We start from the raw sequence: 12,568 nt of genomic DNA on the forward strand, positions 1-12,568 counted from the left end.
ATTTACAGGAACTAAGATTAATAATCATGCTATAGAAGTTTTATTCTGTGTTAGTTCATATAAGCTAATGCATTAATGTCGCTACTGTCCTTCTGAAACCTTGCATCTATATATTTCGTGATTTTTATCTAAAAATAATAAATCATAAGTCAGACTTTATCAAAGTCCAAGCAAAAAAATAGTTAAAAGGTGCTTTTTCAACTTCATCAACAAAGTATTTCATCATATAAAAGTGTTTTTTCTATTTTTTAAAAAAGTTTTTAGAAGGACAGCGACGAAATATAACCTAGTTGCATAGTGTTACCATATATTTGTTACATTATATGAGTGTTGATGTTCTGTACATGTCTAAATAGTAACTGTTGCTTAGCTGTGATATTTTTTCAAGTATGATCATATAAAGTAATATAGTAGTGTTTATTTTTAGTATTAAACCCTACACTGTAAAAAACAACTATAGGATTTATTTATATTTTGTGTAAATTTGCACGCTGTAAAAGTAAATTTTACTTGTTTCTTTTAAAGAATGTACGAATAAAATGGTGTTAATTTTTTGTAGTTTAAGTAAATCCTACGAGTCGTTTTTACATTGTATATTGAAACCTCTAAAATGTTGATATTCCATATAAATAATTAAAAAAATATCTTAAATGTGTGTTTCTGATTTAATTCCAGGTGATGCCTTTCCAGGTGCCTCAAGCTCATTCCTTAGCGGATACGTCAGCGCCTCTAATGCTCACGGAGGCTCCAACCCTCTCTCTTCTGATCCAGCCTTTAGAACCCCCAACCCAGGCAGCCTGCAAATGGCACAGCTCTGGGCCTCCCACCCTCACGAAGGTAAGAATCACTGCATTTCGGTTTACAGAGGAGTGGAGAAATGTCCTAGCACGTCGCAATTTAAAACAAAGCAGGGTTTGCCTTTGTGCAAGGCCGCTTGAAAGTATTGAGTTTAACGATTAGGTTTGTTGGCAGATCACTGAACTCAAACAAAGGCCCGAGTCAGAGCCTGGGTGACGGGCAAGTCTGGGTGGACGGTCTAATGGAAAAACACACCCTCTACCGTACGACCCACAGGGACTTTTTATGCGGCTTTAAATTTGAAGTTAATGGAAATCGACTCGGGAATGGAAGTGCAAGAATGTGCTTGTTGGCTGTGCTTGAACAGATAAAGGCTCAGTATTGTTTTTGATAAGCGAGTTTGTGACTGGTTAGAGCTGTCGGCCGGTGATGTGTAATATGCAGTCATGTCTTATGTGTACGATGGATTACCCTCGCTCTTTCTTTTGGAGTCAATAAACTAGATTTGTGTGAACAGTGTGCGACGGCTGTAGAAAAGGCAATACAAAATCTATTTTGGCCCTGTAATCCTAATGTAGAAAAGGCCACATCTGACAGCCGCTCTGCTACGATGTAATTGTAATCAATTCCCTTTGTGAAATAGCTGGTGTTGGTCAATAGTCAAAATCCAAAGCTATGACAGGGGTTTTGATGGATAATAATCATGCGGTTTTATAGCTGTCTTGTGTTTGTATTTTCTATTATCGCTAATTGCAATGTGTTTTCGCCAAAACTAATAAAAGTACAAAGACTCATAGATAAGGGTTTGACTTTTTACACTCTTCAAACTTGTGTTTCTAAGCAGGATGATTCATCCAGCATCATTCCAGCCCCTGCCATTTTGAGAAGATCGAGATTTCAGTTCTCAAAATGGTTCGTGTGTGCACCAAACAAGCGAAAGAAAAGCAACGCCAACTCTGTAAAAGGTTGTGGGCGGATTATTAACGAGGTTTGTCGAAGGACCCCGTACCCATAGGGCTTTGTTTCTCGTCCCTGCTGAGAAAGTACAGATGAATTGTCTAAAACCTTGGCACGGATCATAGAAAGCCAGCTTCTCTCTGCCCGCGAAGAAACATGATGAATAGCTGACATTGAAGTGTACTCTCGTCTCTGCCGCTTGTGAAAATATTTGAACATGCCTGTTTATTCTGAAGGGTGCACCTGGCTCTTATTAACTGAAGGAAGTTGAAGTAGCAGCTGTGGAATTTGGCTATTTTTACACAAAATGTGCGAAATAGTCAGGCATGCCGCACTCCCTCGGCTACACGTTGCAAATGCACCGTAATAAGAGAGAAAAGAGATACTGTCAAATTTATCTTTGAAGTTCAGGTAATAAACATGAATTGTGCGTAAACTGTGACTTGATTTTGGATGTGATTTGTATTTATCTTTGTGCGATTAAATAATAATCTTTATGTATGTGGTAATGACATTGTGTCCTCCCTGATCTTGGTTCAAACCTTCCGTGCGAATTCTCATTTTTCGTTTTGTCTTAATTATGAGCATGTGTCCGCACCCATTATCTGCAGCAGTCTGTGGTTCACTGGTGCTGTAATCAGATGCATGCCGTCGTTGGCCGATCACCTTTGGACCGTGCAGGAGATGGTTGGTGGTGGCTGCAGGGCGGCCTCTGTGATTGATTGAATTTCCGTGCCTGCTGCTGGCGCACATTGGACTCGGTTCGGAAAGGAATGCCCCTCTTTGGTTGTGATGTAGCTGTCGGTGAAGGTAGCGCTTTGATGTTGTGCAGCGCTTCCAGCGGTGTCCCCAGAGTCCAGCTCAGGGGTTTGAATACTAATGTGAAATTGGAGATGTATAATAAAGATAATGAAAATCGGGAGAGTGCAGGCAGATGAAGCATTTCTGGCACATCACCTTTATTTGATAAAGATGAGGTGACCATGAGCGATGGTGTTCTAGAGAGATTATGATTATGGCGTCTGCAGAGTCAGATCGATCATATTAGGCAAATAAATACTAAAGAAAATCACAATTCAGAAGACCTCACACACAGCCTGTGTCATACTTGCACGTCTCTACCCCGTGCGGCGCGTCTCCAGGACGAGCCATTGCACACACAGCCTGTGTCATACTTGCGGGTCTCTTCCCCGTGCTGCGGGTCTCCAGGACGAGCCATTTAAACTTGACGCGCACACATAGCCTGTTTCTGCTGGTTTATAGTACTTGGGTCAGGCTCCAAACCACAAGTTTCCACAAGCGCATCTGGCAATATGGATGAGGCTTGACGCACGCGCACCCTGTGTCAACTCGTGCCTGGATCTGCGTTTCAAACAAATGTAAATTCTATCTAACTGTTTTGCTAATTTCATTTGTATGAAATGAAACAAATGCACATTTTTTTACTTGTTTTTAAAATCCCAAATACTTAAAAATGAATAAATCCGCTACCTTATTACGATTTTAATCATTTACTAATACAAAAGAACATTTTATGGATTTAAGGGTTATAATGGGAGTTGTATTTGTTTTAATGGAAACTATGATAGTGTCCACTGGTATTTGGATTCTATTGATGTGATTTAATCTGGCAGTTGGAAACCAATAGAACAACAGTAAATCCAATTTGAAAAATACCCAAAATGCACTACAAAAATGAATTTTGTAGTGGTTTTAATGGAAATAATTAGACTTTCTGTAATGATTTTAGTTTTCTTTCTGCGGGGTAACTATACCCATACTGCGCTGCACACTAATGACAATATTGAGCTGAAGCTTGACTTAGAAAAATTAAGTTGCAAATCCAATCGCAATGTCTGTCAAACAAATTGCAATTAGATATTTTCCCGAAATCGCACAGCCCTAACGGATAGCATAGGGAACAGTTTTTGCATTTCATGTCAGCAAGGGCACACAACTGTCATAGCATCATTGCTTTTGAATGTTAATGGCCTCCTTTTTTGAACCTTCCATTTGGAGCTAAATTCCCCTCTCTACACGTAGCCCACTTACACGTAACCTTCCACCGTCCTTAGTATAAGATCCCTAAAGAATAAGCTAGGTTAAATGATTTGCATGCTCTGAAAATCCCCCACACATTTTATCACATTCACACTAGTCTAAAAAAATATTTTGGGTGGATTTAGCTTTTTTGGGGGTGAATCAGTCACAGATGTGCTGTGGTGCAGAGCTGAAGGAAAGGGCATTGACATACAAAACCAATTAAGTCTGCAGATACTGTGACGGCTGAGATTTGCTCACCGTTTCACAGATGAGAAACTGAGATTAACAGAGATTAGATGTGCCATGCTTTGAGAACATGCATGCCTCTGCCACACCCCTCATGTGAGGTATGCAGGGGAACACAGAAATAAATGTTTTTGCTTGGTGTAGAATATCCTCCATCATCTCTTGGTATGGTGTCAGAGTGCCATCAGAGGCATTTCACAACCATGTCACCTGAGATGTACTAAATATAAAGCGCTAGCCTTTGAACCACGGAGAGTTTTAAAAAGCTGTCAGCCGCAGTGCCGTAAAGACATTCATGTGCCCATATAGTGTCTTGACTAATAAATGGTGGGGCAATTTAAACCAGGTTTATTTTTAGACCTTTTTGTTTTGCTTTGTGTCCGTTGATAACACTTAACAGTCCCATGTTGCTGTTATCACTAATTACAAAGACTTTGCTTTGACTGCAAGGCTGCGATTGTATAAGTGTTGAGTAACCCTGGTGTGCTTTATGTGCACTGTTTTTTTTCAGTGACTTCCCATTAAAATAAAAAGTGAATGCAATGTGTTAATGCAGCTTTTGTGCAGGGGTGATGACTTTCTTAGACATTTTTATAAAACATGCATAAACGTAGCAATAGTGTTACTAAATAGTAATCCTGGACTTTGTAAGCTGACTCTGTGCTTTATTTTGTTTGCTGTTGACACTAGCACATGTTTAAAGCAGAACGGCCGTGGTCTGACTGAGGAATTTAATCTATGGGATATAAGACCCACAGCGAGACCCACACAGAGACGCCATTTCATTCTCGGAGGGTTTAAGACAGTTTCCATCTGCCCCCGATAAACCTTCATTCAGAGCTCTGGCAACACTCATTGAAATGGGCTAACCTCTGACCCTGCCCCTCCAGGACCCCATATCTGCTATCTCTCTAAACATTGTTTTGGAAAACTGACTTGCTCGGGGCGTACGTGAGTCAATCTATAACTGTTGATGTGACCTGATTTAAATTGCATTGACGGTAAGAAGTCATCCATTACACATAAGACACTCCCGCTGTTGTTCATATACTCAGGACGTCAATATTCAGGACCTGTCCATTCAGACTGGTTACACAGCAGTGCAAATTTGAAAAAGTCAAGAGTTTGCAATGCATGGGCATCCGTGTTGTAAATATTCCCCTTAAAGGAGCGGCTCACCCAAAAATGATCTGATGTTCCAAATATGTTTAAATGTTCTGATGAACACTGAGAAAGATGTTTGGAAGAATGCCTGTTGTTGACTGCCATAGTAGGAAGAATAGCTTTCTATAAAACATCTTTTACGTTCAAAAGAAAAAACTTATAATGTAGGAAAGCAAACTGTTCTGAGGCACTATTGAATTCCATTGTCATTTTTCCTACTATGGCTGTCAATCGTGCCCCAGAACTGTTTGGTTACAAGCGTCCTTCCAAATATCTTTCTCAATGTTCTTCAGAACAAAGAAATTTACACAGATTTTAACTTGGATCTTTTTTGGGGTGAACTGTCCCTTTAATCTTTGTTTATTTGGAAATGAGTTCCTTTCTCTTTGGACTTCTTCAGATGCATTCAGTTTGTTTTGAAAATTTCAGGTGGTTCAGCAGCCTCATGTCCTGCTACTTGGCCATAAATCCAATCAAACCGCTTTTTGACCTTTTTCCAGCAAAGTCTTCTCTGATTATGTTGCAATTTTGCCAGAGGGATGGGAGAAGTTTACATTCCAGCCTCATTCCGCTCCATTTGTTTGCAACCGGGATGAGCTGCTCTCGTCTTTGGTGCTCTTTGATTTAGAGGTTACTCAACTCTTCTGGGCGTTGATATGAGTCATCCAAACACCTCCTGACCTCTCGCCAAACTGCCATGTCTGCGTGACGTGGCTGCTGGTGCTCCAAATAATTGCGGTCTTTAAGACGCGACAGTCCGAAAACAATAATTTAATTTTTCCATCCTCGTGCTGTTCCGAGACAGGGTGGTGCGGCCTGCACCATGCTGCCAAATCACACCGTAAAAGCTTGTATGTGCCTCGGGTCTCAGTGGCCTTAAATGGAAGCTTGCTCCACCCACAATGCACTTCTCTGAGTAAAGCCTCAGAATGAAGGATGAGATCCACCCAACTACAGTGTCTTTTTCAGCCAAGAGTGATGGATGTACCTACATGACCCTTTATTTCCAAAGGATTACGCTCTAAGCATGTTGTCCTCCCCTTTGAATGTGAAGTATTTCTTTTTCTTTTCGAGCTGTTTGTTCTTAGCTCTGGCAACCCTTTTGTCTTTTGTTGAAGCTTATTTTTTTCAAGGAGGGATAACAGTTGTGTGTCAGCACTGTTTATGCTTGCGCTTGTGCTATTTGCAGTGTTTGGGATGTTATGTGAGTGCATTCACGTCACATGTGTATAGACTTGTGTTGCTTTGTCCTTGGTTGAAATCTTGACTTTGAGTGTGTGAATGGCCACTCCCTTACGACCAGATGTCAAATGTGATAAATGCTTCTCTCCTTTGCTTCGGTTAGTTATAATTCAGTTTTATGATTGGATCAAGACAGGCTGCAGCTCTGTCTACGAAGCAGATTCATGAAGTGATAAAATAATCATCATCAAATCTTTGGATCGTATTTGTGTTTGAATAATTTCTCTTTGAATACTGACATCTACAAGAAAAGCGTTTCTGCGCAGCCAGGGAAAGGTCTGGGACGGCTATCCAGGGCATAGCAACACCTAAGAAAATGCAAAGTCAGTTAAACTTATCCCTGCAATCGCTTGCGTATGTTTTGTCTGATGATAGCCAGTGACTAATGCCACTTGTAATGCTAGAGAAGTTAAGTTAAGTATGTGATGGGTTGGACCACTCGCAAAACATAATGTCTCTACTCTGTCATTTGCAGGTTTCCCTCACTTGCCAAGCAGTCTGTACACCAGCCCTTACATTTCCTTGGGTCACCTTGATCATCCACAACTCAGCCAACATGCACTCTTTGACTCCCAAAAAGGTTTGTAATACATTGTACCATACTCACGGTTTGTAATCATATCAACTTGCCGTTTAAGTAAATGTTTTTTGTTGAATGTCCAGGTCCTTTAACCCTCCAAAGAATGCAATTCAAATTGTACTTTTGTAAATCATATACATAATAAAACCAGAAGAAATTAAACCATTAAATTATGTAACTGGTATGTCGAAATAAGATGATTGCCTAAAATCACACATACATCTTGGAAACGTCTATTTAATGTCTGCATTAACATCTGTAAGATGTAATTTTTTTACAGTTTGCTCATCTGCAATACGTCTCTGGGTTGTCTCTTGTCAGATGTCATGTAGACATCTAGATGTTGTCTGCAAAATGTTTATTATATAATTTATAGAATGTATGTTAAACTGCCTTTTTATAAGATGTTTATCATATATGTTTTATAGCAGATCTTTAGGAGACATCTTACAAATGTATCTGTGCTATCTAGGTTATCATCATTGACATTTTGATCAGTGTTTACTAAAAATTGCTAAGTCATAAAAGCAATGTCTTACATTTTTTACAGTTTTTCAAACTGTTTTTTATACAAAATAGTTTATTCTGTTTTGAATTTGATGTGAAATATGATTTAAAATCATGTTTTTCAAAGTTCTCACTTGAAAATGTAATTTTGTTAGCCATTGCTCCTTAAATGTTTATGCTCAGTTAAGATGGCCTTAGATTTTACTATAATATGCTGCATGTTTAGATTACTTAATCTAGTAAAAAAATTGGCAAAAATGTCATGTCACTGGCCCTGTAATTCTAGTTTGTGCCGCAGTAAAATATTACCACGTCTGTAAAACTTTAGACCTCATTCTGCCTCAGCAGAGTGAAAGGGAAGCTTCTTTGTTAGTCTTCCCCCCAGTAGTGCTTGAACGTTTGCAATTCATTTGATTTCTACTCCGCCGTACTCCAAGATATTGCCATATTTAAAGTGTTTAACAAAATAAACGGAAAATGGCCCATCTTTATTTATATATTTTCTGCACTTTAAGGCCTTTGAGCAGTCTTATCTTTTCTACCAGACGTCTTGAGCTCTGTCAGACTCACTCTGTCTATTTTTGTTCTTGTTCTCTCAGAGGGGTTTTACCTGCCAGGTTCACTGCACTCCCAGTCTACAATGGCTAGGAGCCCAGTGGCTCACATGCCTGGCTCTCTCTCCAGGGAGAAGGAGGCCCTACCTTCTCACAAAAGCTCTAAAGATTCAAGCAGGGAGCTGGGAAAAGACAAGTCCTGTAAAAGTGACCTAGGCCACTCGTTCCCGAGGAAGGAACGCGAGAGGCTGAAAGAGTCGCCGCGACCCCACAGCGTGGTGGACCTCACCCAGGATGTCAAGGCGGAAGACGAACGCAGATCTGGCAACTCGGAGAGGCACGTGAAGACTGCAGAGCACACTCTGCCTTTCTTTCACCAGCACTCGCCTGCACTGAGCACCATGGACACTAAACCCAAACAGTCTCATCAGAGCTTGTCCAGCACACCAGCCCGACACCCGAGTATTGAACAAGAGAGGAGGGACAGAGACAGAGATGATGACAACAGCCAACCAGGGGGCCACCTTTCCACTGAAAAGCAGAAAAGATGCGATTCGGTCGCTACGTCAGGAGGCAATCTGCATGTGTCTTATGCCAGTCCTTCTACCCTGCAGCCCAGCCCATCCAATCTCCCGCCCAGACTGGTGTCCTCTGGCACATACCCTCCCCCTCACCACATGCCACCCAGCATGTACCCGCTCTACTCTACGGCTAAAGAGCAAGGAAAAGAACACAGAGTGATAGCTCCTACTTATGTGCCTTCTGTCGAGGTTTACGAAGAGCGAAAAGGGCCAATTCAAATTGCCTCCCAAGCTCGAGATAATAAAAATGACAAAAGCAGGGAGCGAGACTTGTACAGATCTGCCCTGCAGGTGGGGAATGAGAGAACACATATGGACCATAGTCGGTCCAACATCAGGAGCGAATTGCCCCCTCATGGGGATGTCAAGAGAGACATTTTACGAGAAGAAGGCTCCATAATAAGGTCAAACGGTTTGGCCACGAAACGCCCCCTGAATTTGGAAGTGTGCGGGAGTAAAGCTGGAAACAGCCCAAATGCCAGGGACTCGACCAACACTACATCAAAACACATGATCAGAACGGGACTTGAGGCTGAATCCCGCAGCCAAGACCGAGACAGGGTTCAAAGGTCTACCCATCCGTTCTCAGCCATAGATCCAGGTTCGCTTCACCCAGAGCAACATTCACTGAACGGCTTGGGTTCTGCTGAGCCCAAATGGAAACCTTTTGAGATGGGAAACTACGCTACTAGTCACATGGCTGCATTGGCAGCCCAACATGCCCATGACCCCAGAGACGAGGAAGACGGCAAACGGATGAACACTACAGGCTTACATAGACAGGCAGGCAGCTGTGGAAGTCCCAAGGGCCATGGGGAAGTGTCAGCCATGCAAAGCCTCATCAAATACAGCGGCAACTTCTCTAGCGAGTCTGGATCCAGGCACGGTTCGGATAGCCGCAATCGGTTTGGAGGTCTGGGCAGCATGAAACTGGAGTCCAGTTATCCCGGAGGGTCTAGAATTCAGCATCTTCCACCCCAGCAGTCTGGAAAGCAGCTAAAGAGGGAACCAGAGAGACCAGAGAGTGCCAAATCTTTTGGCAGAGATGGAAGCTCATGTCAAGGGGATGGAGAGGTTCGTCATCCCCCAGTTGGCATCGCTGTTGCGGTTGCCCGTCAGAAGGACAACAGCAGTAAGTCCAGCTCGGTATCGGACAGGGACAGGCAACTTCTTGTGGGAACAATCAAAGGTGTGCTGCTTGGGTTTTATCAGCAATATGCATTGTTGTTATTGAAGTTATATTGTTTGGTATAAATTTAGAACACTTGAAACTGCTGTTATAGTCCGTTTATGTGAACACGCTCGCTCGCAAGGTCATTCCCTCCTGTGAAGAGATGGGCTTTCATTTCTTAAACAGCATGAGGTTTCCTATTACTACGGACCAAATGTTTCCTGTTAGCATAAGGAGTGTGTTAAGACACTGCGCACTCCTGCCTGTGTTATAAACGTAATTTACAGAGCACAACTAAAGGCAGCAAACAAGCACTGCATTTTAATGACTTCAGGTATGTTGCTTAGCAAACGAAGGCCGAACGAGAGGCTTTAAGGGAGAAAGGCATTAATTTATGTCCTCCTGTGAGCAAGTAAATTGCAGTAATAACATTAGTCCTCTCGCGCTGAGAGGTTTAAATTTACATTTTGGGGACAGAGCCTTACTTGACCAATTTGCTCTCTTTTTGATTCAAACGGATAACATGTCGGACAGGCTTTTGGTAACCTTGGAAACAGACCGAAACCTTTTCCCTGGAGCATGACAAGAGATCTGTGTGCACTCCGTTCCCCTCTTCGCTTCAGAAGAACACAATATCTCGAACGCTGTGTGTCAGGACCGAATAGGTTCAGTAAACTTTAAAACTAAATTTCGCTCAGACGTTCTCTACAATTTATTATTTTGTAAACAATGCAATATTTTGAACGCAAGATTTTTTGTTTTGTTAGTGACACGGTACTTTTCATAATTGGTTTGCATGTTGCATTCAAATTGTTGTTGCTCTGTGAAGAGCAACATGAACCGCTTGACACTGCAGTGGTGTTAATGCATTGATAAGTGATTGATGGACCTCAGTGGGTTCTTGTAAATATGATTTGTTAATCTAAATGCGTTCTCTGTGTTTTTCTTTTGCACAGTTTGTAAATGGCCTGTCTTTAATCTTAGAGATGTGTTGTGACACTGATGAATATGACAATGGATGGAGTGTTTTGACTGATAAACACCTTTAGTGTGAGGGTTAGGATCCAGAAGCTGTGTATTTATAGAGATTTACATCCTGACAGGCTGACAGACACTACTGGCACTTTCTATTATGGGATACAAAATAGGGTGTTAAACCTCAAATAAGTACATTTCCAAACAAATGGTTAGTGAAATTGGGTGCAAAACCTTCAGAATGTCAAACAATGTTTTTATTGCTTTCATTACAAGTATTATATAAATGGCTGAATAAATAAATAAACTGCTTTTAAGATTTTCAGAATAGGTAATAGGGTTGCAAGTAGCACAGTTGCAATTTAGAGGAACTGCTAAACGGACGGCGCGAATAATTTGGGATCTATTTAATGTATTGCTTGTTTTCTGTATAATACCTTGGCTAACATAACAAAATAAATATGCGATTTGTGCCCCCTAATACTTTATTAAAAGTGCATACCAAAGATTGCCTCTTGAAATTGTCCAGAAATGCGTATTCAATTAGGAAATTAGGGTCTTGATTTAATATTCTAATGTACAGGCCCAATCCACGCTGAAGAGGAGCAGGGAGACGAGAGGGTACGTCACCGGGACGAGCGTCTTGTGGGACGTTTGGAGCGAGATCAGGATAAAGTGTTACGGTAAGATGAGATTTCAGCACTCTTGGCGTACAACAGCGTGAGTACATGTTGAAACAAATAACGGTCTAGCTGCTAATTTAGTCCTGCGTGTTGAGTTTTATTGAAGCATTAGTTTAGTAGACATGAACGCTGGGGACCTTCTCTTTTTTTTCTTTTTTGTGAGTGTCATAATTCATTTTTAATGTAACTTGACCAAACTTTTACATTTGTTATTGATTCAAGGGTTTGTGTTTCATTGGCTGTAAATTCTAACAGTGTTGTGACAGCTGTGATGTTTGCTTCAGATGAGGCTGGGGCTGAAGTCGCGTTCACGATGGATAGACTCTATAGCTTTGTATATTTGTGTTTAAAGCCTGACCATATCTCTTAATTTTCCGCTCTCACCGTGTTTGGTAGGTTCTTTTGTGTTGATTTGAGTTTTTTCTGATTGTCCATCACAGAAAGAAAATGGAATAGGATGATTGTGCAGTTTTTTTCCAAAAGTACGGTGCTGTTCTGAGCTGGACAAAAAAATTGATTTTTTTTACACAGGCTGTTTTGTGGAAGCTGGTGATATGAACAGCTAATGCATAATGTGCTGTGAAGGGTACTCGCTTCAAATCAGTGACAGCTTAAATGTGTGGATCTTTAAAGATATGCTGCCTGGACTGAAACTAGTCTGAAATCAACAGACATTTAGCACAAGTACAAAAGTGTTAATGTTAACCAAATTAAAGAAATTTATTTTCTGTATTCATGTAGCTCTAAAGAGCTTTTAGAAGCCTAGATGCAAGACTTTGAATTAAAAGCGCCTTTTTATTATTAAAATAATCTATTTTGTAGAGTGTGTTTCTGAGCGTATCCAGCCAGTCCAAACAGATTTTTGTCTCTTTGATAATACTCTTTGGCTAAACAGAAAAACGTTTTGTTTTCACACTCAGTATGTTTCTCTTCAGAGCGAATGGGTTTACGGCAACTGGTGTCAGCAAATATGAGCCTTTTTTCAAAGTGTGGCTCATTTTGAGGAACAGAAAAAACTCTTTCCCACTGGGTAAATCAGTGTTATAAAGTGACTGGCTCTCTAAGCA

The 12,568-nt window shown here is 41.0% G+C and overlaps 1 protein-coding gene across 2 annotated transcripts in view; it reads left to right on the forward strand.

The window, feature by feature from the left end:
* The window catches only part of tnrc18 (trinucleotide repeat containing 18), a 53,289-nt gene that overhangs the window by 14,224 nt on the left and 26,497 nt on the right, over positions 1–12,568 (forward strand). The window contains exons 3-6 of one of the 2 annotated variants that reach the window (XM_079457511.1): positions 676–837; positions 6,926–7,030; positions 8,137–9,861; positions 11,402–11,501. In XM_079457511.1, the coding sequence (XP_079313637.1) occupies positions 676–837; positions 6,926–7,030; positions 8,137–9,861; positions 11,402–11,501 (2,092 nt within the window). The remainder of the gene's footprint in view (positions 1–675; positions 838–6,925; positions 7,031–8,136; positions 9,862–11,401; positions 11,502–12,568) is intronic. The other variant, XM_079457512.1, reaches the window with a different exon arrangement.

The sequence above is a fragment of the Barbatula barbatula genome, assembly GCF_947034865.1.
Source record: "Barbatula barbatula genome assembly, chromosome: 5".
NCBI classification, from domain to species: Eukaryota; Metazoa; Chordata; class Actinopteri; order Cypriniformes; family Nemacheilidae; genus Barbatula; species Barbatula barbatula.